Genomic DNA, 23,297 nt, shown 5'->3' with positions numbered 1-23,297 from the left:
TTACCTATTTTTCAATTATTTTTCACTTTTGCAATGAAAATGGGGCACCGCGACAATTCACAACTGCGACATTTCGCAACTAAGTCAATTCCGCAACTTACGTAGGTTTCGCAACTGCGATAATTCGCAATCATTAAACTAGCAATAGTTTAACCTAGTTTTGTCTAAAAATGGGTCAGATAACTTTTTCTTCTATTTAATTATTTTCAAATATGTTCCCAAGCACTTTGGTACACTCAACATTTTTTGCTGACCCAAATATGCAAATGCCCAGTGGTTGCGAAACGTCGTGGTTGCGAAACGTCGTAGTTTCGAAACGTTACAGTTGCGAAATGACTAGTTGCGAAATGTCGCAGTTGTGAGTTGTCGCGGAGCCGAAAATGGAGGGGAATCAGACAGGACACGAAGAGAAGCAGCTCGGCAAGTGAAGACCAACGGCAGCAGGAGGGGTAAAAAAAAATTTTCGTGTTCAAATCTGGTTTGGGTAATTTCTTAACCTACTTTTTTCCTATTACGGTTTTTTAAAGCCGTCTGATTATACCAGAATGTCAGTGAATAGACAAGAATTTTTTCCCCAAAATTCTTATTCCTCAAATTTGCTTCAGATGCTCCTTGTGTCCGTGTGCGTTTCACTCTCGTCGATTTTCTTGGAAGTTTGATTTTTTGCTTTTTGCGGGTTTTATGACCCGAATTCTTCTTTGAACTTCACGATTTTTAATAAACTTTTTTAAATGTTTTTTGGGGAAGATGAAATTGTGGACATATGGACAATGGGACACGCAGACAGATACAGTACTGACCAAAAAGAATGCGACACTTGCAGTTTTTAGTTGAAAATGTTCAACATTATGACTGTGACACGGTCTTCCTGATAGTCTCACAATTTTGATTGTTTATGGAGTGTATAGATCACAAATAGAGCTTTATTTTTGTAGTTGACAACTTTTTTGTACGGGCACATCCTAAGAAGTTATCAATCGTCAAAGTAATTTCTCGCAATTTTTGCCGTTTTTCAGTGCTAAAAGGAGAAAATTTTGAGCTTTTTACATAGATAGCCTGTAACTTCTTAGGATGTGCCCGTACAAAAAAGTTGTCAACTACAAAAATAAAGCTCTACTTGTGATCTATACACTCCATAAACAATCAATATTGTGAGACTATCAGGGAGGCCGTGTCACAGTCACAAAGTTGAACATTTTTAACTGAAAACTGCAAGTGTCGCATTCTTTATGGCCAGTACTGTATCGGTTTGTCCCATTGTTCAGATGTCCACAATATCATCTTCCACAAAAAACACCTCCTTTGCTCATTTGATACAAAACTAAAAATAAAGATTGTGACACTTCTACACTTCAGTGAAAATAGCAACTTGTAGAGAGTGTCCCTTGCGTCACGGATTGTCCGACAATGTCACTTTTTGTGGATTTTGTAGAGAAAAACTAGGACTTCATTTTTTGCAGTTGACCACTTGTTTGTACGAGAATTTCTTTGAGAGATATACAGTACCGCTCAAAAGTATATTAAGTTGTGCCTTTTTCAGTTGAAAACGCCGAACTTTGATAGTGGGTCATGGTAATACTTATTGTACAATCAAGTAGATTTTTAATGGATCATACAAATCAAAGGTAGAGCTCCATTTTTGTAGTTGACAACTTTTTTGTACGGACACTCCCTAGCAAGTTACATATCGACAAAGTAATTTCTCCCATAAACCGACCAATTTCAGTGCCAAATTAAAGTTGTCAACTACAAAAATGAACGAAAACCCTATTTTTGGTCCACACATTCCATTGACAATTGACATTTTGAGACAATCCGTTACAACTGGGCGCTTTCTCCATGTTCGCCGATTTTATATGAAAAATGCAAGTGTTGCAATCTTACTGTAGAAACCATTGAAAAAGAAGAAAATGAGAAGAACAATCGAATATCGGAGAGTAAATCAGTATTGGTCTTTCAAAAGTACCTCTGACATGGGAATGACCCGGAGTGAACTGGGGACTACCACCTGCATACTCCTTACTCCGAGTTATGTCTGTATACGTGTTCAAATATAGGCCGAGCCTTTGAGTTACGAGAGTTATTTCAGTTTTTCAGAAAATGTTTACCTTTTCCACGTATCCCTATACGTTCTGTTGTCAAAAATTGAGTCCCGTTTATATTGAAGTTACAGCACCAAAAACATCATGCATAGCTAGTTAATGCAAAACTTCATGCTATAGCCTCTTTTTCGTTACTTGGCCATTTTTCCAATTATTTGATAAAAATTGAACGTATAGGGATACGTGGAAAAGCTAAAAAAATTCTGAAAAACTGAAATAACTCCCGTAACTCAAAGGCTCGGCCTATATTCGAACACGTATACAGACATAACTCGGAGTAAGGAGTACACAGGTGGTAGTCCCCAGTTCCCCGATTGTCGAAATTTGGCATTTATCGTTACCTCACACTGACAACTTTTCTACACTTTCAGCTACGGCTCAGCAGATTATGTTTTTTGGAAAACGCTATAAGAAAACTTTTTGAAGTCCATGTTATTGCCTTTCGAATGAGCCTAAAACCATTACGGTAGCTCAAAAACTCAAGAAGCTACGAGTTCTCAAAGTGGACACACCGAAATTTTCGAAAATTTTCAAAAAAGTTGTGTAACTCTACGAAACCTCGGAGAGCGCCGCTATAATTTCGGATTTTTCTTAGTTACGTCAGACACTACTTATGTACAAAATGTGGAAAGATTTCAGGTGGGACACTCCGGGTCATTCCCATGTGAGAAATTCTCAGACTGAAAATTTCCGGTATACCAATTACCAACATAACAATTTTTTACCGTAGTCTGTTCTTCAAAAAATGAAACAAACTGTTGTGAAAACTATTGAGAATGCCTAGAAACTAAAAATCTCACTGAAAGTATAAGAAATAAGACGATTACTTCATTTAAATGGGATGAAAAAAACTTTGTCGTCTGTGGGGGTCGAACCATTGAGTGTCGAGCTGTTCAATCAAAAGTCTAATTCACTACCAGTTGCGCCAAATGTACTAGACGATGCTCTGAAACTGTTAAGATTTTTAGAAAAATAAGTATTCATTGAAAATCTCATTTTTCTGAAAATCAGTGTTTCTGTATCAAAAAGGTCAATTTCTTATCAAAATTCACGTTTTTTGGCTCATTCGATAGAGAATTTCATTGTCTACAATTCTGATGGATGGGAACCATTTTTCATCCTTTGCGACGTCTGAAAACCTAAAAGTTCTGCATTTTCAGTGCAAAAAATAAAATTAATTAATTAAAACGTGAAAAAATCGGTTTCACGTTTCCAGCAGTTTTTTGCAGTGTGGCCTAACCAATAAACCCCCCTGACCTCAGGGTCATTCTGACTCCGCCCCTTTTTCATTTTCCACGAGTTTTCAGTTTCACTTTTTCTCTCAATCATTACTTCTGATTTCCCTGGAATTTTCATCAATTCAAAAATCGATTGTTTTGAATTTCTTGGAACATCGAGATGAAAATAAGTGAGTTCAATTAATTAGGACGTCCAGTAGAGTTGTTTTTCCAGAAACTTGGATCTTTTTGATCTCTGCCATCTCGGCTCAAAGTTTGCCACGTGGGAAGGAACCGCCTGAAATTAATAGTTTGGAGAATGGTGGTTGGAATTATTCCACAGGTAAGACATAACCAAAATTATTGGTCTGAATCTGAAAAGAATTTTCCAGACGCGCCCCACCGCACCTCCGCAGCAGTCTCATTCCGTCGTCGATTCAACAGGGATGTCAATGGTGAGTATTTAGGGAGAGATTAGCTCAACACTGTTATTACAACTCCGCTCCACCGAAATGCCCTTGAGAAACGTCTGTTTTTCTCTGAGTATCTCAATTGCGCCCACTATTTTCTTCGGTTTCGGTAGAGCGCGGTTGTAAGGCCCGTGTCGTGATTATACAAGACGTTCAAGTTGTTTTCAATTTGAAAACTTTTCCAGATGCCAACCTGGAAACCCATGTGTCAAATCTGAAAATGGTGGCTCGTATCACGAATGGAATGAGCATTCTCGCCAAATCGATGCATCATTCTCTAGAAGTCGAACAGTTCATCTCTGAAGTTCTTCGTTTTGGAGATATCACACCAACTCAGATTGATGCACTCGACGGAGCGAAACTGAATGAGTTCTTGAACAATCTGAAAACACTGCCGGACGATGTGATGCCTACGGCTGCCGCTTCAAAAGATATAGTCGAGAAAGTGGAGAAGGTGTTTGATGGGTTGAAGAAGATTCTCGTTGAAGTCGATGGAGTCGGAGATATAAGGGAATGGAAGGAAGAAAAAGACCACTTTCTCAAAGAGATCGAACGTCTCGGAAAAGATGGAGTCCCGCTGGCTCCTATAAACACAATACACGCAGTTAATGGTAACTGGGCAGATCAATCTCCGGAACTTCTCAAAAATGATTCAAAATCCACACGAGACGACTTGAAAGGAATCAGAGATCTTTTTAGTAGACTTAAAACAAAAAGCCAGAGCTTTGATGCTGATACCAAATTTTGGAGTTTTGCAAATTTCACGAATGCAGTCGATGGGATCTCTCCGGTGTTGAAAGCAGCAGAAGGTGTCGAAGTGTATGACAAAGTTTTTAAAACTATCAAAATGGACGAAAAAGATGAAAATGATTACGTTGAGTATCTGAAATTGGTTGTCAGCAAACTGAAGGGACCTCTGGCTCGTATGGATTATGTGAAGGTATGTGGTGACCGAGCTTTTCAGTTGGAGTTTTCCGGAACTCTTTCTCATCTGTTTTAAAGGAAGACTGAAGTCATCTTTTTACTTCAGATTATGACACTTCAGACAATTCTAATAAGCTCTGGTGGAAGAGCTTTTCCACGAGGCCGTGTAGTCCCCTCGGACAAGATTTTTTCTCAATTCCTCGTTTTCACTTTTTTCCTATTAATTTTCGTGTTTTTTCTACTTTTTGCGATAAAAATTGAAAAAAGAAACACGGAACTTCATTGGAAAAAAGAGAAAGCGATTAATTGAGGAAAGAATCTTGTCCGAGGGGACTACACGGTCGCGCGGAAAAACTCTTCCACCTTGGCTCATTTTGAGTCAGGAGAACGAGAATTGTGGTGTTTAGAGCGAATTTCAGATTATGTTCCAATGACGAAAGTTTATTAGAATTTTCAGAAGTATCGGAATCTGAAATAAAAATATGACTTCTGTCTTCCTTTAATTCAATTTTCTCGTTTCAGATCGTTTCCGAACTTCTGACAAGTCGTGCTAAGAAAGTTCATCAGCGGAGACTCCGAGACACATTTGGACTATCCAACGGAGCTGCGGACTTTGCCTCGTTATCCACCGATGTTGAGAATCCCTGGATTCAGAAAGTGATCAAAACGAAAAGTCTCAAAACTTCGTTCAGTCATTTCGACAGGATATCAGAGCTCTTCACCAACATTGAACAGACTTTCAAAGGAGACTTGGAAGGCTTCAAGAAAATGTTGCATTTTTTGGATTCGATTCCCCAAATCCTTGCAAAAGTCGGTCTCACCAAAGCTGACATTCACCAAGCTCGTAATTGTAATCGTCCTGTGGCAGATGATATCAAAACGGACTTATTCACTCCATTCTACCAGTCCCTTGAGACGATCGATGACAAATTGAGTGGTTTGAAGAATGAGACTCAAAAACTTTCAACACTTTTGAAGACACCTGGAATTGCTGAAATGTGCGATGAAGTCATTGCAATTTGTAATGAACTCAAGGATGACGATTCGAATTTGAAAGATGTCTTGAAGAAGTTTCGGGAATATCCGAAAATGAAAAACTTGACAGCTCATATCACCGAACTGAAGAAAGTAACTTCCGATATCTCTTCAAAACAACTGGACAGCTACAAGACTGAAACCGCAAATGTGGTGAACAACATGAAAAGTTTGAATGACTACCAAAATCGTATTGGTGAATATGCAACATACTTCAAATGCCTTCAAGATCAGGACAAGTTGAAATCGGTGTTCAAAGCGTTGGATGGACTCAATGAGATTCGTGGGTGGAGCCAAAACACGGACTACTCGAAAGCGTTGAGTGACGGGAGTGGTGTGATGAATGGGGTGATTGGAGTAAAAGGATACTTGTCGGAATTGAAGAAGTCTGTGGAGTCGTTGGAACAGTTGGATTCTCCAGAAGCTAAAATGTTGAAAGTAGGTTGAAGGTAAAATTTGATTGGCTTGAAACAACCCTTTCTTGCAGGAATTCTCATCGGCATCGACACACTCAGAGAATATCGGAAAAGCTGTGCAAGCACTGGATGGTATGCGTTTGGCACTCAAAAACCAGGCTGGAATTCAAAAGGTGGTTGACAATATTCCAGTGGTTTCGAGTCATAAGGCACAACTGACGGATACTGTAGACGTGGCGAATCTGGAAAAGTTGGTCGGGTCGTCAAGTGAGATTGAAGTCATGCTCACGTCGTTGGGCACTTTTAAGAAGACGGTGGTACCCTTTGTCAGCACGGATACGTTTGCAGCTCAATCAGAGATATTCGAGAATGGAAAGAAGGTGACGGGTGTGACTGGTGGCTTCTCCGTGATGAGTGAGGCTGTCGGGAAGTTGAAGAAGACTGTGAAGGGTCAAGACGCCTCGAAGTTGAATGATGTTGAAGATGGTTTGAATACAATGGACTCGCTCAATTTGGACTTTGCCTCATTCAAAACCGATCTCGATGCATCCAAGAAGTCACTGGCTGAACTTGACTTGTTCTTTGCCAGTAACTTCAAGGCCTCCAAAGTGACTCTCAGTCCTGGTAATACTCCATCAGGGAATCAAGCGAATCCTACTACGCTCGGAGGTCAGCAAGTTTGGGCTACTACTGGTGTAGATGAGAAAAAAGAGTTGTAAGTTATTCATGGTTTTTTTCTCTAAAAAGTCTCTCAATTTTCAGAAATGTTGATCTACTCGTCGGAATTGCAGCTGGTTTCTTGGTGCTTCTACTCCTGGTCATTCTTATTCATGGTCTTCTTCACAAATACAAACGTAGATGGCTGGTGGATCATTACTGTATCAAATGGAAGGCCACACCCGAGATTTTGTTTGACATTTATTATGAATACTTCAAAAGGAAGTTCGATGCATTGCGACTTGACGAGACGAATTTGAAAGGCCATATGGATGCTGTAGTTTTTAAGTATTTTACTTCTGCGTATGAAACTGACAAGTGCGATGCAATCGACTTTAAAAAAAAGGACGCAATTGATTCCGATTGCAGGTAACTCATTTGACTTTTTACATAGAAAAAAGTGAACAAATTCAGATATCCCACGGAATTGTGGGCTGAGAATGCACCGGTTCTGAAAGGTTATGATGATCGGTTTGAGAATAATTTCTTCCACGCCAACATGTGCTCGTTTTACACTCGAAAGGAATGGATGTTGACAGAGGCTCCACAGATGAAAAGCGCAGACAAAAATTGCACAATTTCGAAAATGTTTTGGATGGCTAAACAGAATAAAACTCAGAGTATTGTGATGTTGTGCGACTTGAAAGAGAAAGGTGAGTTCATTGGGAGGATCAGCGGAGATAGATACGTCTTTTAGAAAATTTGACGCTGATTCTGATTATGTAATCAGTTTTTACAACGGTAGTCTGTGAAATAAGTTACTCACGTTTTTCTGAACATTTTGTTCGAAAATGAGCATTTTAAGGAACTTACACAATTTTGAGGGTCCTAAAATGCTTACATTTGCACTGAGAAACGCCTGTATCTTTTTTCGTAGGCTCCCCTTGAGAAAACTGATTGCAGATTCGGAATCAGCGTCAAATTTTCTATAAGATCTACGTTTTCCTTTCCAGACAAACCTGTGTGCGATCGCTACTATCCGGAGACACCCGAGAGTGAAGCTCTCACGTTTGGAGATCTTACGGTTAGATGCCATCAAATGACAAAACCCTGTAAAGGACTAGAAATTCGTCTACTATTTGCGAAATTCGGGTGAGTTTTTTTTGGTATACAGCAACTATATTTGGAACTTGGGTAGTCTCTCTTCAAACTCGATGATATCGGGGTGAAAAAAAAACACTACAATGGAGATCTCGGCGATTTCTATGTCACGAAAGTCTGAAAAGAATAGAAAAGTTTTCAGTGACGAGGAGGAGTTCAGCGTTGCTCATTACAAGTTTACTGGGCTCAAAATAACGGGATTCCCAAAATCGATGGCCGGCCTAATGCAAGTGTATAATGCTCTTGAACGTGACACCCAGTCTCCAATCATTCATTGTTCCAAAGACAATCGAAGAACTGGACTGTTTACTTGTGAGTATCCACCATCTTGACAAATGTTTTTGAAATTCAAAGAGAATTTTCAGTCGGCGCAATGCTCTATGATGATTTTAAGAAGACACAAAAAGTGAACCTCAAAACTAATTTGATAAAAATCCGAAAGCTGAGAGTTGGATCAGTCCCTAATGCTGAGGACTACTCGTATGGTGCACGTATTTGTTGGGAAATGTTGGCTTCGGTTGGTAGAAATTTCAAGTCTAATTTCAGAACTTCTCTTCAAATTTCAATTTTCAGAAAGTGAAACTTGACGACCTTCGAAAACAGAAGTATGAAGCGTATAAAGCAATGGAACTGTTTGCAGAGGGAGGCACCACGTATTACCGTCTTATGAAGACACCCGGCGATCAAAATTGAACTCGATTAATGATTACTTGTGAATTAATGAAATAATGAAGAATTTTTGGGAATTGTTTAGCTATCTCACTCACGAGCCACTAGAATTGTTCTTCTCAAAAAATCTCGTTTCCTGGAACCGCTTTAGTTTCTGACCAACAGAACAGGGTTAAGAAGAGCCTAGAAATCAGAGATGTTGGGAAGTGAAAATTTTCTTATCCGGAAGTCGGAAGTTGGAAGTGATTTTTCTTATCCGGAAGTCGGAAGTAAAATTTCTTATCCGGAAATCGGAAGTCGGAAGTGAAAAAACGCCCGGAAGTCGGAAGTTGGAAATCGAAAGTCGGAATCAGATTTTTTCGCAGATATTCAAAAACTCCAAGAGAAAAATCATAAAACTGCCGAAAATCAGTGGAAAATTAGTTTTTGGCTAAAGAAAAGCCAATTTTCTGTCCTTTTAGACCATTTTTCCATGTATTTCTGCGAAATTCACTTTTCCGAAATTCCACCGTTATGGAGTGACGGAAGTCGGAAATAAAATTCCTTATCCGGAAGTGGAAGTTGGAAGTGGAAAAAAGTCCGGAAGTCGGATATCGGAAGTCGGAAGTCGGAATTCCCAACAACACTGCTAGAAATGTCAAGGTTTTTGAAATTTTCAAAGAACATCTGGTCATTTCGAAACACCGACAGACGCCTCCTCTTTTTTACAAACACAAATTTTGACACATTTTTATAGCTCTTTGTGCTCGTTGAGCCCCGAAAACTAGCATTCTGACACACGTAGTGCCAAACGATTATGAATTGTATGTGTCTCCTTTTCTCCTTCTCTCTTTGTTCCCGCCCGTTGTCTCCAATTTGACCCGCCGACGACGAGGTGCCCATTATTTCACTCGAAACACATGTGAGAAAAATTTCTCGAAGAATTCGGAGAAGAAAGAGCATTTCCGTTCTTTTCCAACCGACAGAGCTATGCTTCTGCTTCGATATTTTTTGACATCGCTTGCATTTCAAATTGGTAAGGTTTAGGTTTTTTTCTGTTGGAATTTTGGTATACTTGACAACTCAGGAAATGCAATACTATGTCACCAATGTGAAGGATGGCGTGGTCATAAAGAAGGAGGTCTTGAGAACTCATGTTGGAAGTATAATAATAACTGTGAGGTAAGTTTTTTTGTGTTCAATTGCGAAATTTGGATCTTGACTTCAAGATACCAAGTAGCCTAGTCAGCTATTTTTTTTCACACATCCATGAAAATCAGTTTTCAGACCAATGTATTCTGCGTGAAAATCACAGAACCAATGACTCGAGAGGCCACTTATGAACCCTATCGGTCAGAGTGTTGGCACCAAAATAATCTAGTCGTCGCGCCTGGAAACTCGACAATCGTTCAAAACGGATGCTACACATTTTTCGATCAAGCGACTCCTCCGAAACGGTATATAAACAAATAAATGTATTTGGAAACCGGAAGGAAAAGTTTCTTTCAGCTGGACATACTGCTTCTGCAACACATCGGACTACTGCAATTCTGGCGACGCCTTCAGAAGCTATAATATTATAATTTTTGTAATTTTTGCTTGTTTCTTCATGGTCAGAATAAACTAATCTGAAATTTTACCAGTTACCGACAGACTCTCAATTTTCGGATTTTTAAAAATTAAATGCACAAAAATCAGCAGATTTACGAGGGATTCCGGCTTTCGTGATATTTCCTTTTTCGTAATTTTTGATTTTCGTATAAAATTCTCTGATTTGCTACACGAAACAACTATTTTTCAATGTTTCCGACGCAAAATATCCGTTTGAAAATCTTAACTTCATGAAGAAATTGATTATTCGCTCATTTTTCGAAGTTTTTCTTGAGAAAATTAGGTAAATTTCAAATAAATCTGCATCGAACAAGTATACAAATAGGCGCACAGCAGATTTACGAGGGATTCCGGATTTCGTTTTATTTTTTTGTAACTTTTTGTTTGAAATTTTCTGAATATTTTCGGTGATATTCGCTCGTAAAAACACCAAAATGAGTCATCGGTGATTGCTAGACGTAGTTTTACACAATTTTTCCTCAAAATTGCTTAAATTTCACTACAAAACTTTCAAATTTTATCAAATAATTAATAAAACAATATTTTTTGAAGATTTTGTTGATTTTCCGGTTAAAAACTTACGAAAAAACAGTTTATCAATGTTTCCGGAGCGAAAAATTCGATTGAAAATGTTAATTTCATGAAAAAATTGATTATTCGCGCATGTTTCGTAGTTTTTCTCGAGAAAATTAGGTAAAATTCGAATAATTCCCAAAAAAACAAGCGAGACAGTATGCTTTTCGAGAGAGACGCAGACATTTTGAAATCCACGTGGCAAAAAGTGAATTTCGACGTGACCTTTCGAACTGCAAGACCGTAATCCTTTGCCACGTGGATTTGTTGTTTACGTCATTTTACGGGCGCCGCGTTTCAATTTTTATCTTTTTTCTTCCAGAAAAAGACGATTTTTCACCGACGACGACGTCATGTCTCGATCTCCTGGCGACGGAAAAGTAGCGTTGAGTGAGTTTATCGAAAAAACGAAAAAATTTCATGCAGAAAAACACATTTTTAGGCCAAAAAAGTTTAGGTAAAAATTATTTTTCGCGAAAATAATCATTTTCACGTTGATTTCTGTGAATTTTTCCGGAAGCTAGGGCTACACGTTCCGGAAGGCGAGTTTATCGGAAAAGCGAAAATTTTTCATGCTGAAAAATACGTTTTTAGGCCAAAAAAATTATTTTTCGCGAAAAAAAAAACCGTTTTTGATTCGATTTACTGATTTTTATCGAGGAAAGAGTGAAAATCATCGAAAAATAAACGAAGAAGTAGCAATTTTGTTAATTTTTTTCTCAAAAATCATCGGAGAGACACCGTTTTTAAGGGGGGTTTGCCTAAAAATCAACCGAAAATAGTTTTCTCACTTATTGTTACCGCGAACAATATAATGAAGACGAAGATCAATTTTTAGAGATCAAAAATATAATTTGACCTTCTTTCCCACCAAAAATCGCAATAGTCTCGCAGCGATCGGTTTCTCGGAAATTTTTAGCGAAAAACAAAGAAATGTTTAGATTTTTCTTGCAAATCAAGTCTTTCGACTCTTTTATCGTTCGCCGAGTACAAGAATGTGCTTTTTTGTTAGTTTCTCACTTAAAAGTTTTGAAATTAACCGATTTTTGCGCCGATCGCCGATAAAATTGAATATTTCGAAGTAAATTGAAAACAGTTCTCGAGAAAATTCGCTATGACTTCGCTGCAGCCGGCGCTAACAATTTTTGAAGTTCCTTTCAAACTAAAAATCAATTGTTTTCAGAAAAACAGCTGACTTCAGTCTCGAAGGATCTGGCGATTCATGGAATCCACGTAGACTTGCTCGCAATACGTCAAGAAGTCCGAAGTGGTCGTCTCCAATGGAAAACTGTGGTCGCCGAGTTGTTGGACCTGAATAAGAGGAATATGGATGCATTGGAGAATGGAAGCTTGGGAGGATTGGCGGAGAGTTTGGAAGGATTGGTGACGTTGGTCGGGAAGGCTTGTGGAGATAAAGGAGTGAACTGTGGTGGACTTGACAAGATCACGGTAGGAGTGAACGCTAAGAAAATGGCTATTGATTTGTTTTGCTTCGGAGAAACTTAGTTTTTTTGAATTTTAATAGGTTTCTAGCAATTTTATGTAGAATAATTTTTTTTTTCGGTTTCCCATGTCAATTTACTCCTACTTTCAGACTGGAATCACTGCTATGGAAACGATCGATTCGACTGCTTTGAATGGTATCGAGGCGACCGTCAAAGCTGGCTCTTCTCATCAAGTTCTTCTCAAAGTAAAACAGTCGGACCCTCAAAAACTCCAAAAAGCACTCACTAGATTCAAAGGCTACATTCAAAACCCACCTAGCAATACAGCGGACACTAGAACTATGGACGAGTACAGAAATTCGATCAAGTATGATCCGTTAGACTTGATAGCAGGTTCGAAAATGTTCTCAACCGAATTCACTCCGGAAGAAATCAATGCGCTGTCAGAAACGAGCATGAAAAATGCGACGAATGGAGTTTTGATGGCTAAACCTGTTTGCGATCTCAAAGGAAAAGGTGGAAAACTCGATTTGATGAAGGGGCAACTGACTCTTTTGACAAAAGCGACAACCGATTTGCTGACCCATTTTTCCGACGATCGTCTCAAAAGTATTCGAGAAAAAATCGGAAATTTGAGTCAAACAATGGACAGACCGAAGCTTGGATTTGATGAGAAGACTGCCACTCATGGATTCCCTGGAGGATTCGAAGATCTCAAGAATGTGCCGGTCAACGTGAAGTCTTCCTTCGTCAAGGATTCTGGAACCAACGAGCAAGGAGAGAAGATTCTCAAGGAGCTCGTCACGTTTGCTTCTGTGTTGGAGAAAGAGGTCGAACCGTTTCTGAAGGTCAGCCATCCAGACGGCGCGGCCGAAGTCATTCAACTCGCAGAAAAACTGACCGAACAATTGAAGTTGGCTCGATCGGAAATCTCGGAGCTTGGCGGTTTCTCTGAACTGCAAAAATGTGCTGAGATTATCGATGGATTCGCTCAAGCTGTAAAAATGGAGTTGTGGGAGTCGGAAAAACCATTCATAACCCAGATGGGAAATGACGCGAAGCTATTCGCCGAAGCATTCAACAAAATCACGGTGACAACGACAGAGATTGAGAAGTTTGGGAAAGCTGTCGAGAACATCGATCTAAATAAGCAAACAGACTTCGTCTCGACTTATGCACAAAAAGATGCGTTACTGGCAGAGTTAGGAAGTTTGGAAGCAAATTTGGCTCAGATTACACCCAAGCCATCTGTGACTGCATGGACCGCTATGTCAAAAATCGATGTTTTGTTGCAAAGCTTGAACGACTACTTGCAAAAGAATGGACTGAGACCATTGCAAAACTGTTTCACGACTGGTGGAATCCTGGAAGCTGCTAAGAAATCGATTGGTGATCGTTCTACAATGTCCGCCGTTCTGGATATCAATTCAGGAAACAAGAACTACGCCGGAGCTCTTGGTCTGGAGAAGTTTGCTCTCGATTTCTCAAATGCATGGAAACAGAAAATTGCTGCGAACACTGCAATTCAAATAACTGGTGATGTTCCAATGCTTCCAGATTCTCTGAAAGTCAGTCATGATGCAAATGCAGCAATCAAATATCTTCGGGATTTGGCGGCAGTAGCAGAAGAGCAATTCAATCTCGAAGAATTCCAGAAGAATGAAAAAGCCATCTTGGCTTCTTTCGACACATTGAAAGTTGCTCCGAAGCAAGAATACACCGCTTTGTTGACTGATGAGATGCTCCGAATCAAGAATCTTCTGAAATTCTTGGATGAGGCTAATCAAATTGTGATCAAAGTGCCACATCATCTGTCTGATTACAAGGAAGTGTTCAGTGCTCTCGGAAATTTAAGTGGCTTATCGAAACACCAGCTGAGTGAACTGATGGATGCATGTGTTCAAAGTGGATCGCCGTTCCCCAGCAAGAAAGTCCTTGATCGTCTGAAGAAACTGGATTTGGACTTTTCCAATGGGCAAACGGTGATGAAGAATGGATTGGTTGCTTTCAATTCGACGATTCCATATTTCGTGGAACCTGTCTCGAATATGGTCTCAATTGCGCCAAATCAGACGTCGGCTACTACAAGTGCTCCTGATGAAGTAGGTTTTTACGTTGTAGAAGCTAGTTTTTCTTTCAAAACTTCACTTTCGAGCCATCGTTTCACTAAAAAATAGCTCAAGTCTTCAGAAAGATATCACATTGGCTTTGAAGTTTGGTTTTGAAAGAAAACTCACAGAAAAATTTCATTCTAATATTTATTCTTGCAGAGCTCCAAAGCCGCTATATACGCAGGGTTTGTCATATTTAAAACAATTTTCAGTGAACATTCTCCTTTTTACAGAGTTGGAATTGGTGCCGGCTGTGTGGCAGCGGCTGTTGCAGGTGGTGTGTTCTACCGTAATAAAAAACAAGCGGAACGAGACGAGGAAGTGCTCAGTAAATTGAGGGCTGTTGGTAATGGTGATGGTATGCTAGCGAGTCTTGGCTGTTTAACTCTTTACAACGTTATTTTTCAGAAGCTGATATGCTAATGCTATTGGAAGATGACAACGTGTTGGATGATTGCGATCGGTACGTCGGCGCTACTGTAGAAGGAGTTGACGACATACCAGTCAAAAACCGCTGGTCGGGACATCAGATGGCTTCAGTTGGGAGAGAAATGTTGAGGCTGCAAAAAGAACAAGATGTAAGCAAATATTTTCATGAAAGAAGAGTCAGCCGTGCTTAACAATATCATTTTAGGAGGTCCAAGTCGGATATAATATGTTGCCGGTCGGAATCGATGAGAACAATAAACCTCCGTATCGGTTTCCTTATATTTCAGAAACTGACGTAAGATAAACATCAAAAAATAAGTGGAAATTTATGAACACTTCATCTTCAGGTGGCGACAATGAGGCTCTTTCCAGTACCAGAGGTCACTGTATCGAACGATAAGTGTACACCAGTATTCCATCCATGTGAGAAGGAGTATTCTGTTGGAAAAGGAAAAGACATGTTTGAGGTGAGTGACTTGTGAATAATGAGAGCTTGTTCCGGCGCATTATGGTTTTGACCAATAAAGTTATGGAAAAAGCTACAAACTAAAATAATTGTTTATTGCGTTTCAGAGCGAGCGTCGAGAAGCTGAAAATAAAGTAGAAGATTCCGTTGAAGTCAGTAAAGAGAAGCAAAAACGGAAAGCAGACGCCGATAAATCGACGAAACGTGTTGACAATAGCTTTAAAAAGCATTTAGATGTTTACACTGAGGTGAGAATTAGAGTCTTGAACGACCACAAGTCACGGCGTCAAGGATTGTCCCATAATTTGCGATTGAGTACGCCAATCGAAGATTTTTAGAAGTACGAATGAGACAATCTTTGATATTGTGACAGACAGTCGAACTCGTACAAAAATTTGAGAAACCCATGTTTAATTCAGAACAAGAAGCGTGAACCTGCTGGTACAGATGGCCAACCTTCGAATTCCAAAGAAAAGGATATCGAATCTCAAACCGGAGGAATTTTCGGATGTTGTCGGTATGTATTATGGTCGCTGATTGCGTTTTTTCCCTTTCAAGTTATCATTTAAAAAATTCTGTTGTAGGTCGGAAAAGAAGGAAAACGAAAAAAAAGACTACAATCTTCTGACTGAAGAAACATATGCTGACAAACTCGAACGTGCACTGGAGAGTGCTGTCCCTGATTATAACTTTCATAACTACGATGCTTATTTGAAAATGTACCGCCATAAGCCGAGTGGGCGCCCATGGGCCATTCCACTAGTAGGAGATCCCGTCGAAACGGCAGTGGAAAACCGACTTCGTTGTGATGATAATCACAATCACGCGGCCGACCGTCTCGGATCCAATAATTTCAGGACAACTGGAGAAAATGGACAACTTGAGTTGAATGTCGACAAGCTTATCTTCTGCATGCTTGGAAAGAAATTCATCGAGTACGACTATGCTGCATTGAACTTGGATAAGCCTCTGCCAAAAATTAGTGTAGGAGAAGAATCAGGACGAGTAAAGATAACAATTTTTCATTTTCAGTACCATTTCCGACCAGATGAACTTGAATGGATAATTAAAAAGGCTATGGAGCAGTTTGCAAGGGACAGAGAGCAAGGACACCCAATAATTCTATTGCGAAGAGAGAAGATCGTGGTTGTCGGGGATATCCATGGAAAATATCGAGATTTCTGTTATGCCCTAACCAGTCATTTCATGAATGACAAAGTGTTAGTACTTTTCTAAATTCTAATTTCCAATTCTCGTTGCAGACCTTGATCTCTATATTTTCAGAACATTCGTGTTTCTTGGAGATTTCGTTGACCGGGGACCCAGAAGTATGGACGTTGTCCTTCTGATGTGCCTTCTGAAGGTTCGTATTTAGTTGTTTCTCTATTCAAAAAGCATCCGATTCTTTTCATAGATTGCACACCCGAGACGATTCTACTGGATTCGAGGAAATCACGAAACACCGGCAACCAACATGAGCTACGGTTACTTGGTATTATCTCCAGTCACTTTTCTTCGAATCATCAACTTTTCTTCTTACAGACTGAATGTCGAAGCAATCTGGGTCATTGGTACGGCACTGATTTCTGGAAGAATTCTAATGATTTGTTCAAAACGCTACCTCTGTGCGCGATCCTTCAAAACAAAGTGTTCGCTGCTCATGGTGGAATTCCGAGAAAAGTCGAGAGCCGAAATCATCTCATTAGCTTTGTTAGTTTTTTTAAAAGGAAAATCAAGCTTCTAGCTATTGCTCGCTTTGATTCAGAAAGCGTCCGAAATTGATTTAAAAACCATTATTTTTCAAACGGTGCAACTCGTATTTTTTCAGCTAAGAGAACAGCCGAGAACTAAGGAGGAAGTCGTCTTCCAGAATCATTTCCTCTGGGCTGACCCATCTGTCAAGCTCAGTATGGATCCCAAGAAGTAAGTATTTCATGCCGAGTTCGAAATAGAATTATATCGATTTTTCAGACCCACCGCATTCATTATCGGAGGTGGAAGAGGCACGCCGGGTGTCGAGGACTTCACTGCAGTAGGAATCAAGTATGTGTTGGGATTAATCGGTTGTCAGATTATGGTTAGAGGACACGAAGTGAAAGAAGAAGGAATCAAATTCTTCGCTGGCACCACTGTCGCCACTGTTTTCAGTTCAACGAACAACACCAACCGTGTAAGTTTTATTTTCAGAATGGCAAAGCTGAAGTAATTTATTATCTTTTTCAGAATAAAGCAGCACACATCATCATCGATCATGATCTCAATATCAACATCGTCAAATTTCATAATAAAGTGGAGGGAACGATGAATGATGAGAAGACAGAGAGACCGCATAATCCAAGAAAGAAGAAGAGCAAAAGTCGATGATTCTGTTTCATTTGTCATGAAATCTCTCTTTTATGTTGTATCCCGTCATTTTTCTTTTTTTCCCCACATAATTCATTTTCCCTGAATGTCAGTTTTCTTCAATTGCCTTAAACCAGATCATATCGCATCTGTTGTCTTCAATCTTGTATAATTTTCCCAATGCTTTCAGTTAGTTTACATTATCTCCATGCGCCGTTTGCTACCAAAAATCTGTATTAGATAATATTTTTGTCCCCCTTTTCCCCTCAGATAACCCCCCCCCCCCCAGAGATTCTATATAACTCCTTTTTCCCCATAATTTAGCCGTTTTTAAAAATTTTAACCAGATCATATTAGCACATCACTCTTTTTACACCCGCGCTCTACCGAAATCGACGAAAATTGCTTGTGAAATGGAGAGACGCAGAGAAAAGTTAGTATGTTTTCAAAAAGTTTTCGGTAGGGCGCAGTTGTAAGAACTGTGCTGAAATCTCTTGTATCATTTTCTTAGTGCTCCCAGTTAGTTACCCCACCGCAAATCTGTTTTAAATATACTTTTACTTTCTTTCTTTCCCCCCAAAACATATTCTTATTTTAACCAGATCATATAACATATGACACATTCTCTTGTAGCCCCCTCAATCTCTTGTATCATTCTTATATTGCTCCCATTCAAATTATTATGTTTAGCACCCATTAGTTTCTTTTAATTCCCCTTCAAACCCAGTGAAAAATGCTCCTTTCTCTCATTTTCACTCCCAAAAAGTCATGATCCATTCTCTTGTGCCATTTTTGTATTGCTTTCAATTAGGGTTTTTATGGCGTTTAAGTGCCCATTAGTTTCAGCTTGTTATATTCAATTAGGGCCATCTTTCTCTCCTTCCCCCTTAGTTTAATCTTTTTTAACTGTAACCCTAAACAAATTATATAATACGTAACCCGTAACTCTTGTAATATCTCCGATATCTTGTAATTTCAGTGTTGTTTCTAATAAATCGGGGAGTTTTGATCATACTCAACGCTTTCTATTCCAATTAGATCGGTCTTCTGTTCGCATAATTTGAAGTGAATTTCCAGAAAAAGACCACAACAGTCTGCCGGTGCAACCGAAACATTTGCTAGAAGTTTATAGAAGTGTTGCTTCAAAAGCTGAAAACTCATTAAGGGCACGTTTCCCCGACGGTGACGTCATAGGGGATACTGCCAGTGTTTAGAGATGAAAAGTCAACTGGAATAAATCAAATTCTTCCAAAAGAACACACAAAAAACGAAACGGCGCCCAGTGTTGGCTGGACATGCCGATTTGGGTAAAGGGGCCAATGAACAGAACAAAGGGGTCGGAGCGGGGTACAACATGTACAATAGCGAAACACAAAAAGAAACAAAAAACAACAAAAACAAAGAAGACATATAGAGACAGAGAATGATGCTATAAATCTAGGATTTTAGATTAGAAAAGAGTAGAAAAATGATAGAAAGGGGGGGGGGAAGAGTAACTCTATATATATTAGAAAACTTTAAGAGGAAACTATAAAGAAAAGAAACAAGATGTCAGATAAGGCACAAAAGAAACAATGCGATTGGGCGTATCATTCTACAGAGTTTTTTGAACACTCTTTTCTAGAGAAATTATAATATAGAGAGAAGGGAGCAAAGGGCAAGTCGACCATTCCTATGATATCATTTACAGGAGAGAAGGAGGTCATAAGAAGAGTGAAACAAAAGAAAAAAACAATTATAGCACGGAGGGTTTGAAAATGTGGATTTCGGGAGGGGTTTTGGATGGATTGGATGTGCCAAACCGCGCGAAAACTTCACATTAAAAAACCAAAAAATTAGAACTTTTGATGGTAGTTGTTCGGGAAGGTGTACTCAAATCCATCGATTGGATGTTCCGACGAGAGCGAAGTGGTACGTGATGGCCAGTCGACGCTTGAAGTTCCCGGTGGTGAAAAGAACGATGATGGACAGAGAGCGGCGAGCACGTCGTGAGTTGGCGAGTATGGTGATGGAAGGCGATCGTAGCCAGGGTTGAAGTGGAAGGTCGACTCCACCTTCTCGAGGAGATCGATGATCTTCTTGCCGGAAGAGAATCTGGAATTGGGAGATGAAATAAGGATATTATTGAGAACTAATTTCTGGTTCAAATTAGGAAAATTAAGCTATTTTTTCGAGAAAAACCGCTTTTGCAACCGCTTCTTTCTTCATCAAAATGGTCGTTTTCTACGAAACAATGATACCCCAACTGAAAGATAGGAGCAAAAGCACATTTTTAGCAATGAACGCTCATAGTCGGACCAAAATTCGCGGAAGTCAAACTTCCGCCAAAAAGCACAATTTCTCGAGCTCTAATGTCGAGTTTCGTTGTTTCTCAACGAAATTGAGCTAAAAACTTTCGATAGGAAGGTGGAATTTCTTGAAATTCGACTAAGCATCTCACAAAAATGGCTAATTCTCTAAAACGTTTACAGCTTCAACAAGTTTCATGACGATTTTCTGTCTGTTTTGTATGTTGCAATAATCTTTATTCATTTGCCTGTATTTCTGTCTATCCGGATATCTTCCATCCGAAATTTTCACCATATTCCATCTTCCTAACCTCGTCAAACGAGTTCTATCCTTTCTCGCCTTCACATAGAGCTTGCTCAGCCAACTCTTGAACTTCTCGAAGTAATCCACACCGTCAACGAGTGTTGGGCTGAAAAATTATGATAAGTTTCAGATGATTACATTTTCAAACTACCGATCCCCAATGACACAGTCGACACAGATGTGAAGGATACGTTGGACGACGTAGTTGCCGAATTGATGGAATATCAAAATGTCGAGAGCGTCCTTCCCGGTTTCTCTGAAAATTGCAGATTTTCAGTCAAAAAGCAGCGAAAATCAGCGATTTTTCACTAATAATTGCCTATAAAATCGTACGGATGCGGAACATATCCATCGAAAATCTCCTCCATCATCTCGGCGATATGTGGGAGTGGCGCGTAGACGAATGCTCGCTCAATGACGTGAGACGCGTATTTCTCTTGTGACATCGAGAGAAGACTACGTAGAAGACACGTCTCGATGATGGCATTTCGGTATGGAGAGAGCACGCCGGGCGTCTCGATGATGTGTTGGATGACGTAGTTGGCGAACTCGTTGGACGCGAGTTTTTGGCATTTCATGAGGATTTTGCTCATGAGACGACGGAGAGAGCGGGCTTTCTCTTCGATGTTGCACTGGAAATAGTATGGATTTTCTTCTTATTGAGTTGGAAAAAGGGTTTCTATTGGAATTCCATTGAAAACTAACTGAAAAATGCAAAATATGACAACATTTTAGCTGATTTTGTGAGAATTTTGTAAGAGAAAAACGTAATAGATAGCATTGATACATCAATTTGATAGCAAAAAAACAGAGTGAAAATAGCTTTTCTAGCGGATTTTCCGCTGAATTTAGAGATTGTCCGGCGTTTCTCCTGAAATAACCGCAGATTTCCATTATTTTACCTTGTCAGTATCATCTGCGAGCACTTCAACAATAGTCTGAACAACACGACATCCGTATTTGTCTTGGCAGATATCCAACAAGTTATCATGCTCTGTTTTGCACAGATAAGTGATCAGAAACTCCCATCTTGGCAGCGCCATCTTCTTTATGATCTTCTGGATGACATGATTGGCGTTTTGATCAGTGCATATCGCCATGAGACGGTTCTTGCGTGGAATCGCGGCGACGATAGCGTCCCCGTAGATTGGGTCGAGAGTCTGTAAGAAACTAGTGAAAAGGTGAAAAGAATGCAAGAAAACGTGGAATTTTCGGAGATAACTTTGAAAAATGATGGAAAATTGGCGACTTCAACGGGAAAATTGCCAGATTTTCAGTTATTTCCACCGAATTTCTCACCTCCAACGCAGTCTGCACGACACGACAGGCGCTCTTATCCAAACACAACGCGGAGATATCGCTGACAATATATCTCATGATAATCTGCTGCTCCTCGTGGTTCGAGAACTCAATGACACGTTGAAGAAAGAAATTTCCGAATATATTCTTGCATATAGTGAGAAAGACCTCCTTGTTTCCAAGAACTTCACGAGAAACTCGATCACGAATGTACGGCTCCACGTTTTGAGTGTTTTCGCCGTAGTAGTTGCTTTGGAGGAAGCTGAAAATCGATATTTAGGCTGAAAACTCATCAATTTTACTCACTGGCATCCCGATTTATCCATCGAAAACATCAAAACCAATCCCTCATCGACCACTTTTCTCAGCGTGAGATCCGATCGAATCTCGCGATTCTCATCGAGTGCCCACGTGGGAAGACTTGGCAAACGGTTGACTTTCAAGTATTTCGACTCGGTTTGACCGCTCGACGTCGACGTTCCCATTCTTCTGTTATTGTTCTCATCGATACCGAGACCAGACAGGCGGAACGAGAGATCCGACGAGGATTCCTCGAAAAATGGGTGTATCATGGCGTCCGGTGTCTTTCTTTGGATGTTTATGTTGGATTTTGGGCTACCGAAGAAGCTGGACACGTTGTGAAAGTCGGCTGGAAGGTTTTTAATTGTTTTTGCCAATTTTTCTTAACTGTTTACCACTATTACTCTCATTCAGGTAGGCCTCGCGCAAATTTTTGCGGTGATTGTAGTTATCTGATCTTCCATAGCCTGGTTGATTGATGGATGATGAGAAATTCTGAAAAAAATGAGAAAAATAGTGAAAAATGATGCAAAAATAATATTTCGCCCAAAAAATGATTTTCCCGCCAACCTGAGTGGATCTCCCGAAGTGTCTGGCGCGTCGGCTGTTTGAAAATGTGTCACGATCCATTTTTCCGCTGAAAAATGAATAAAAAATTATAAAAATCGGTGCAAAAATGGCGCAAAACGGTGAAAAATAGGCGGCGAAAATTTGAATTTCGAAATTGAAATTTGCGGCGTGTGTCTGTTACCGTAGTTGTTGCGGCGAGACGCGAGGCACAGATTGAGGCGTGCGCCTTTAAAGGTTACTGTAGTGAAGAATTAATTGAATATTCCATGGAATTTCGAAGCAAAGAAAGGGAAAAACTGAGAAAAAAAGTTGAAAAAATATAAAAAACTGAAAATCGTTAAAAAAAATAAAATGCGTTAGAAAATAATGAGAAAATAATAAGAAAAGTCGGATAAAAACCAAAGAAATGAACCGAACCGAGCTTATTAATTCATTTGTATGTTTTTACAACAAATTGGACATTTGGAATCTCAAAACACCAATTAAAACTCTAAAAATCTTACAAAAACCCTCCAAACTAAAAATCCCGAGCTTTCCCATCAATCCATCACGCCCCGCCCACTTCCACACGTAAAGCATAGCGGCGCGCGGAACCCGCGAGATGTCGGCTGCTGCTTTTTTATAAGTTCGGCTCCACATTATTCTAATTCAAACCACGAAAAAATCTTTAAAAAAGAGAGACACACCTAACTTTTTTTCCGTCTAAAAACCCCGATGTTCGCCCGCCGCTGGTGGATGGCGATGCGGCAATTAGGGCTTTTGTGATTTTGTTCGCCCCACCTTATTTTAAATTTTGGAAAACGGAGCCTACTGCAGGGGCTCCGAAAATAATCTGAAGACGTGACCCGTTCCAGTAACCGAATAAACAACGTGTATTTCAACAAAAAAAGAATTCTCGCCCATCCGCTTCCGTCACCAAAAAAATGCA

The 23,297-nt window shown here is 39.7% G+C and overlaps 3 protein-coding genes across 3 annotated transcripts; 2 read left to right on the top strand and 1 right to left on the bottom strand.

The window, feature by feature from the left end:
• Nucleotides 1-3,500: 3,500 nt before the first annotated feature.
• On the top strand, nucleotides 3,501-8,675 carry GCK72_004434 (uncharacterized protein; the record flags this gene model as incomplete). The annotated part of the gene is made up of 12 exons (XM_053724676.1): nucleotides 3,501-3,510; nucleotides 3,555-3,662; nucleotides 3,712-3,774; nucleotides 3,975-4,729; nucleotides 5,236-6,186; nucleotides 6,236-6,879; nucleotides 6,927-7,250; nucleotides 7,296-7,534; nucleotides 7,835-7,973; nucleotides 8,125-8,294; nucleotides 8,348-8,499; nucleotides 8,556-8,675. The coding sequence occupies 12 exons, from the start codon at nucleotides 3,501-3,503 to the stop codon at nucleotides 8,673-8,675; spliced, it is 3,675 nt and encodes a 1,224-aa protein (XP_053588870.1).
• Nucleotides 8,676-9,620: 945 nt separating this feature from the next.
• Nucleotides 9,621-17,629, top strand: GCK72_004433 (uncharacterized protein; the record flags this gene model as incomplete). Its single annotated transcript, XM_003097758.2, has 21 exons — nucleotides 9,621-9,666; nucleotides 9,718-9,812; nucleotides 9,918-10,087; nucleotides 11,137-11,204; nucleotides 11,998-12,263; nucleotides 12,409-14,361; nucleotides 14,530-14,555; nucleotides 14,604-14,728; nucleotides 14,779-14,948; nucleotides 15,005-15,094; nucleotides 15,147-15,266; nucleotides 15,373-15,513; nucleotides 15,685-15,782; nucleotides 15,850-16,249; nucleotides 16,298-16,485; nucleotides 16,550-16,628; nucleotides 16,680-16,757; nucleotides 16,808-16,975; nucleotides 17,094-17,188; nucleotides 17,237-17,435; nucleotides 17,489-17,629. 21 exons carry the CDS (start codon nucleotides 9,621-9,623, stop codon nucleotides 17,627-17,629), a joined length of 4,716 nt encoding a protein of 1,571 aa, XP_003097806.2.
• Nucleotides 17,630-19,443: 1,814 nt separating this feature from the next.
• On the bottom strand, nucleotides 19,444-22,429 carry GCK72_004432 (uncharacterized protein; the record flags this gene model as incomplete). The annotated part of the gene is made up of 9 exons (XM_003097717.2): nucleotides 19,444-19,702; nucleotides 20,208-20,306; nucleotides 20,352-20,456; nucleotides 20,534-20,832; nucleotides 21,103-21,360; nucleotides 21,500-21,761; nucleotides 21,806-22,148; nucleotides 22,195-22,294; nucleotides 22,370-22,429. 9 exons carry the CDS (start codon nucleotides 22,427-22,429, stop codon nucleotides 19,444-19,446), a joined length of 1,785 nt encoding a protein of 594 aa, XP_003097765.2.
• Nucleotides 22,430-23,297: the final 868 nt, after the last annotated feature.

Source organism: Caenorhabditis remanei, chromosome II, assembly GCF_010183535.1.
Source record: "Caenorhabditis remanei strain PX506 chromosome II, whole genome shotgun sequence".
Classification (NCBI taxonomy): domain Eukaryota; kingdom Metazoa; phylum Nematoda; class Chromadorea; order Rhabditida; family Rhabditidae; genus Caenorhabditis; species Caenorhabditis remanei.
The sequence above is the reverse complement of the archived record's forward strand: the minus strand, read 5'-3'. Positions and strand labels throughout refer to the sequence as shown.